Raw genomic sequence first — 6,985 nt, 5'->3', positions numbered from 1 at the left:
TTAAAGTAGAGATGGGGTTTCACCATGTCGGCCAGGCTGGTCTCTAACTCCTTGTGATCTACCCACCTCAGCCTACCAAAGTGCTGGGATTATAGGCACGAGCCACCGTGCCCAGCCATAATAAATATTATTTCAGTTTCACACTTATACAAATTTTGTAACATTTGCAAAATAAATAATAGTCAACAGTCATTGAGGACTACTATGTGTCAGGCTGTTCTAAGCATTTTTTTTTTTTTTTTTTTTTTGAGACAGTGTCTGTTGCCTCAGCCTCCCAAGTAGCTGGGATTACAGGCACACACCACCACGCCCATCATGCCAGCTAATTTTTGTATTTTTGTAGAGATGGGGTTTTGCCATGTTGGCCAGGCTGGTCTCTGACTCCTGACCTAAGGTGATCCACCCGCCTCGGCACCCTAAAGTGCTGGGATTACAGGTGTGAGCCACCACACCTGGCCTGTTCTAAGCATTACATGTATTAGATCTTTATTTGTAATGATCCTATTAAGTGCTATTATCTTCATTTTCCCAATGAAGGAACTGAGGCAGAGAGAGGTAAGATACTTGCCCACAGGAACAGAACCACTCAAGGGCAGCACTGGCAGCGGGGCTCCGTCAGAACAGCCCCAGAGCCCTCAGTCCCAGTTCCGGCCTCCTACTCCTCTTTCCTATGGAACGTCAGCTGTGAGGAACTCTGTTCTGCAGGTGGGAAAATGAATGCTCACAAAGGCAGTTTCCAATTTGGGAGACCGAGGTGGAGCAGATCACTTGAGGCCAGAAGTTCAAGACCAGCCTGATCAATATGGTGAAACTCTGTCTCTACTAAAAATACAAAAATCAGCTGGGCGTGATGGCAGGTGCTTCTAATAGCAGCTACTTGGGAGGCTGAGGCACGAGAATCACTTGAGGCTGGGAGGCGGAGGTTGCAGTTAGCCAAGATCATGCCATTGCATTCCAGCCTGGGTAACACAGCAAGACAGTGCCTCAAAAAGAAAAAAGAAAAAAACAGATAAAGTTTCTTGGTCAAGGCTTTTCAGCAAAACAGAGGCCTGTACTCAGCCTTTTTAGCGCACAGCTCTGGGGCCAACAGTGGGCCCAGGGCCGTGGATGAGCTGAGCTGGCTAAACCAGCCCTGCTGACAGTGGGAAGCAGGCAGCTGGTGTCAGTCCCTGCAACCCCCCACCACTCACTGTGTACCTGGGTTCCACAGATGAAGCGGACAGAGCTAAGGCCAGCTCCAAACTCCTCCAGAGCCTGCAGACCTGCCTGGATCACCTCGGGGTGGCTGCTCAGGCCCAGATAGTTGTTGGCACAGAAGTTAAGGATTCCTGAGGTGAAGGAGAGGAGATGGATATGGCAGTTCAGGTGGGGCAAGGAAGGACATGGAAAGATGACAGTGCCAGGGCCTGGGGAAATGGTCCGCAAAGGAAACGGACCCAGATTCACCGTGAAGGAGGCACTGAATTCAACACTACAGAGGGAGGGTCAGTGCTACACCTTGAAGAGCGAGAAGTTTAAACTTTTTTTTTTTTTTTTTTTTTTTTTAAGACAAACGCCAGGCTGGAGTACAGTGGCGCGATCTCGGCTCACTGCAGCCTCCGCCTCCCGGGTTCAAGCAATTCTCCTGCCTCAGCCTCGCGAGTAGCTGGGACTACAGGCGCACACCACCATGCCCAGCTAATTTTTGCATTTTAGTAGAGATGGGGTTTCACCATGTTGGCCAGGATGGTCTCGATCTCTTGACCTCATGATCTGCCCACCTCTGTAACTCCCAGAGTGCTGGGATTACAGGCGTGAGCCACCATGCCCGGCGAGAAGTTTAAACTCATGCTATATATATATATTTTTGAGACAGGGTCTTGCTCCATTGCCCAGGTTGGAGTACAGGGGTACAGTGATGACTCACTGCAGCCTCAGCCTCCCAGACTCAAGCAATCCTCCCACTCAACCTCCTGAGTAGCTGGGACTACAGGTGCATGCCACCATGCCCAACTAAATATATTTTTTATTTTTTTGAGATGGAGTTTCACTTTGTTACCCAGGCTGGAGTGCAGTGGTGTGATCTCGGCTCACTGCAACCACTGCCTCCTGGGTTCAAGAGCTTCTCCTGCCTCATCCTCCTCAGTAGCTGGGATTACAGGCATGCACCACCACGCTCAGCCTAAACTCTGGCTTTGAATCACATTTAACCCAAGGAGGAACCAAGGCCTTTCTCACAGGCTTCTCCTGTGCCTGAAGATCTGGGCCTTGGTTTCCTTGTGGGTTAAAGAAGAGGGCTGGGTCAGGTGCCTGCTGCAGTCCTGGAACTCCACAGTTTATTTTGCTGCCTGGTACAGAATCACATCCTCAAAGGTGGGTGCCTGAGATGCCAGTCCCCAAATTCTAAAGCCCAGGGTGAGAACAGCTGACCTCAGGAGTAAACAATCCAGAGCAGGGGAAAGTTCACACAGTCTGGGAAAGTTAAAGACAGGATGAGATCTTGGGTCTTCTAATTTCCCATCTTTTCACCGGCTCTAAGCTTCCTCCGGGGGAGAGGAAGGATTACCTGTGACCTCTATTCTACAAACGAGTACAACAGCACCAAGGGTTCCATGCAGATTTCCTGGGCAGGAGGCAGCTCTGGGGCCCTGTTGATGATCCCCTCACCTGAGGCCTGACAAATAAGCAGTAACCACTGGTTAGAATGAAATGAGGGAGGGGGGGAGCAATGGCTCACACCTGTAATCCTAGCACTTTGGGAGGCTCAAGGCGGGAGGATCACTTGAGATCAGGAGTTCGAGACCAGCCTGGCCAACATGGCGATACCCAGTCTCTACTAAAAATACAAAAATTAGCCGGGTGTGCTGGCAGGTGCCTGTAGTAGCAGCTACTTGTGAGGCTGGGGCATGAAAATCGCTTGAATCTAGGAGGCAGAGGTTGCAGTGAACCGACATCTCGCCACTGCACTCCAGCCTTGGCGACAGAGCAAGACGATACTCCGTCTCAGAAAAAAAAACAAAACAAAATTCCAAACTCTAGCTTAACGACAAAGTCCTAATGATTCAAAGACTAAAAAAAAAAAAAAAAAAAAAAAAAAGAAAGAAAGAAATGAGGAAAACCTGGCAGGGCCAACTCATCATATGGTTTTTGCAGCAGCCCTGGGACCCCTTGCTTGCTATGAGATTGGGCAGGAAGCTGTCCTCTCTGGCCAGTTAGGCAATGTTCCAGCTTCAATATTCCAGCGCTGCCTGCAACTAGCTGGGGGCTTTTGGGCAAGCCACTTCGCATCTTTGGACTTCAGCCTCTTCGTTTGTAAAACGGAATTAGTCATTCCTGCGTTTAGAATTTAGCAGTTCCCGAGCAGCAACAATTGGTAGAGGCCTTCACAAAGCAGCCGCTCAAGAAGTACAGGTTTCCTTGCTGCCGCCTTCCCACCACCCTTCCTTACAGCGTCACGGTGGGAGCCAGCTGGGTGTCTCTCTCCTTTTCTCACATTCTCGCAGGGCTGGTCCCAGCTCTGCTTTGTGAGCCAAAAAGGTGCTCAAGGGCAAATCACCTCCCTCCGTCAAAACGGGTTTAACCACGCTAGTCAATATTAGAAAGCCATAAAGTCGGCCTGAGAGTTGGGATGGAGAGCAGTAGCGAAGAGTGTAGGAGCCGCCCACCCCCGCCTCCAGAACCTCCATTCCAGCGCAAGCTCGGGAAAGGTTTTGGAACGACTCCCGGGAAGGGGAGTTACCTCCGGAGACGCAGTCCACGTCGATGTGCGGCCCCTGACGGGACGTGATGACCCTCTCACTCTTCCAGGTGCCAGCTTCCCGGATCCCTTCCAGCTCCCCCTCCAGAATGCCGCGCAGCTGAGCCAGCGCCGACTGCGCGCGGCGTCCGCAGGGCACTCCGGAGAGCGAAGAGCGCCAGACGCTTCCAGCCCACATCGCTCCTACCTCTCCCCAGCGCGCCCGCCAGCGAGGGAGCCTTGCGCACTGCGGACGCAGCCCGGTCACGTGGCCGGGGGCCGGGCCCCAGCAGCCAATCGGAGCGACAGAGGCTTACTTATAGCGGCTGGGAGGCGGGTCTAAGGTGGATGGGCGGGGCCTGGCGGGATCCGCCCGGGACCTAGCAGCTTGACTTGTAAGTTGAGACTGCAGAGGTCCGGGTGGTAGAACGGAGGGAAGGGGGCGGAGGAAGTCGCGTCAGGGCCCAGCCCACCAGGCTTCCCACTGCAATCCCACGTACCCACCTCTCGGGCGGAAATGGGGTGCCCTCTGGACCCCAAAGGCAGAAGCCTAGAAACCGGCTAAGGCACGTTCCGCAGCCTCCGGGACTAAGGTTTCCCGGCTTCCGTCCAGCTCCTGTTACCCTCCCCCCACTCTCAGGTGCAAATGCCCAGATGTCCCCACTGTCCGCCAGCCCAACTGGTCCGCATTCACCCCGTCTTCAAAGTGGGGAAGAAATACACCGCTCAGTTTCTCCCTTTTCCAATTTATTTTAAAGTTTTAAAATTACAAAGACAGCAAAATTTTCCCGGCACAAGTAACACTTGTTTAAAAAAGGGGGAGGAGGGACGCGCAAGTGCGCGACTTTTCTATTTTATTAAAAATAAGAGACAACTGTACAGGTTTTTTTTCTCCCAGCTCCCGGTGTGAAACTAAGTACTAGTCCTAGATATGTATATATACACATACACACACATGCACACAGATCTAGCTCTGTAAAACTACTTAGCAAATCCCAAATCGACTGCAGTATGCGTTACTGTCCACTCCCCGCCCACTACCCCTCCCCCAGCTACAACTACTTATAATAAAAGACTCAAATAAAAAGAGGTCGGGAGGTTTTAAGTGGCCGCAGCCCCACCAAACCAAGCAAAGCCACCTCTTGTACAGGAGGAGCAAAAACCCAGAGGAAAAGAAAAAGACGTCTTCCTAGGACACAATCCATCGATTGTGTGGAAAAATCCAAGTTTCAACAGGGCACACTGAGGCACTTGGCTGACGGACTCCCCCCTAAAGTTTTCACTCCGGTTTAACAAGAGAATTTGCTGAAGCCACGAAGATCCCCCAATGGCTACATCCTAGCTGACTGGGAGAAGCTATGGCTTCTCCCATCCAGCTGTCACTTGGACCCCACTCCCCTTCCCTAAGACAACAGGGAGGCCGAAAGGGCAAACTGACAGAAACCAGAAGGAAACTGGGTTTGGATCCCCTACTGCTCACCACTGGATTGTCAGCGGGGGGCGGGGGGCGGTTTTTTTCCACCTTCATCCTTTGCCGGCAGGCTGCTGCCTACCGCCTCTCTCCTCCGGGCCAAAGGTTCTGAAACTCCCACAACCGGTGCCCAACTCAAAGAGAGTTCACTCACTCTAAAGATACTCCTGCTAACCTCACAATTCCTGGGCTCCCTCTCATCTAGCCAGAAACTGCCTTGTGTCTTTTCCCCACCCACATCTACCTTCGTGGCAAACAAACTGACAAAACAAAACACACAAGCCCCCCCACCCCCCAGCAAATCCCTAACCCCATTAAGTAGGTTAATAGCAAAACAAAATATAAGTACATTCTCATCATTACAGAGATTGGTGGTTGCTGTCCTTGCACAACTGGTTAAGGAAAAATGAATTACTCTGTAATTTCTGAAGAATCCAAATCCTGTCTCTTATAAAGTCAGAATAGAAGGGGGCAAAAAGTAGTGGTGAGCATCAAGAGAGAAAAAAGGAGAAAAGTATTTACAGAAAATAGACAAGAGGGAGTGTCCGCAAGAAAAGGCTTCATTGTCACTTCTTTTTGCCGGCCCTCTTGGCACTGGATTTTGCTTTGGGCTTCACTGATTTGGCCCTCTTGGGTTTGGATGCCTTGACCGGCTTGGCTTTGACAGTCTTGGGTTTTTTGGCTTTCTTGGGCGTGGCAGCTAGCTTCTTCTTGGCCTTCTTGACTGGGGTGGCTTTGGGTTTCTTGCTTGGGGCTTTGGAGGCAGCCTTCTTGGGTTTAGATGCCTTCTTTGGCGTGGCTACCTTCTTGACTTCCTTCTTGGTCTTCTTGAAGGCCACTGACTTCTTGGGCTCGTCGCTCTTGGCTAGCCGGAAGGACCCGGAGGCCCCCACCCCTTTGGTCTGCTTGAGGACACCGGTGGTGACCAGGCGCTTGATGGACAACTTGATCTGCGAGTCAGCGTTCTCACCCACCTTGTAGTGGCTCTTGATATACTTCTGGATGGACTGGCGCGAGGAGCCAGCGCGGTTCTTCTCGGCCTGGATGGCAGCCACGATCATGTCTGAATACTTGGGGTGGTCTGTGGACTTCTTGGAGGCCTTGGCCCGCTTGGGCTTGGCCGCAGGGGCAGACGTGGAATTCTCGGTCATGGTGGCCTGCCTGGTCCGGCTGTTGAAGGCGCCTTCCAAAGGGCCAGCCCTCGTCGGAGGCTGAGCAAAGCCTGCCTCGGGATCTGCTCTCGAGCCCCTGAATACCCGGCCAGTCCGGAGTGCGGGTCCAGGGGATGCAAGCGAGGAGTCGCTGCTTCTACTCCCCGGGTCGGGTGTCGGGAGAGCTCGCCGAGCTGGCTCTGCGAGGCCCAGCCCCGCCGGTCTGTCGCTTGGTCTCGGCACCGGGATCTGCCTGTGCCTCTGCCTCCGCCTCCTCTGCCTCCCTTTTCCCAGCTCCGCGTCTGGCGCTTGGGCGGCGCATCCGGGTATTTAGCGGCGGCGGGCGGACCGCGGTGAGGACAGGGCTGCTGGCTGCCTGCTCCCGGCCCGGAATGGCGCTGCGCCGCCGCCATCTGTGTTTCTTCCGCCGAGCAAATCCGACCTTTCCCCCCGGCCCGGGCCTTCCCGCTCCCCGCCGCCGCCCGGGGCCGCTGCCTGGCTCCCTGGGCTTCCCCGCTGGGCGGCCCGCTGGCCCAGCCGCCACCCCCCGCGCCCGCCACGCGCCCCAAACGGCGCCGAGGACCGCCGGTGCGCCGGCACATTTCCCCTTTGCGGGGGGCTGGCTCTCCGGGGCTAGGGAGCCCCGGT

General features: G+C 53.7%; 2 protein-coding genes across 2 annotated transcripts in view; both read right to left on the bottom strand.

The window, feature by feature from the left end:
- Window positions 1–3,997, bottom strand: part of GCAT (glycine C-acetyltransferase) — an 11,332-nt gene extending 7,335 nt beyond the window's left edge. Inside the window, exons 1-2 of the mRNA XM_017508950.2 lie at window positions 3,719–3,997; window positions 1,198–1,328 (exon numbers count right to left, since the gene is read on the bottom strand). Of these exons, the coding sequence (XP_017364439.1) occupies window positions 1,198–1,328; window positions 3,719–3,914 (327 nt within the window). The 5' untranslated portion in view covers window positions 3,915–3,997. The remainder of the gene's footprint in view (window positions 1–1,197; window positions 1,329–3,718) is intronic.
- A 444-nt stretch (window positions 3,998–4,441) lies between these two features.
- Window positions 4,442–6,772, bottom strand: LOC108289491 (histone H1.0). The gene has a single exon (XM_017508952.2). It carries the CDS (start codon window positions 6,335–6,337, stop codon window positions 5,753–5,755), a length of 585 nt encoding a protein of 194 aa, XP_017364441.1. The 5' UTR covers window positions 6,338–6,772; the 3' UTR covers window positions 4,442–5,752.
- Between the last annotated feature and the right edge of the window lie 213 nt (window positions 6,773–6,985).

The sequence above is a fragment of the Cebus imitator genome, unplaced genomic scaffold (genome assembly GCF_001604975.1).
Source record: "Cebus imitator isolate Cc_AM_T3 unplaced genomic scaffold, Cebus_imitator-1.0 Scaffold404, whole genome shotgun sequence".
NCBI lineage: Eukaryota > Metazoa > Chordata > Mammalia > Primates > Cebidae > Cebus > Cebus imitator.
The sequence above is the reverse complement of the archived record's forward strand: the minus strand, read 5'-3'. Positions and strand labels throughout refer to the sequence as shown.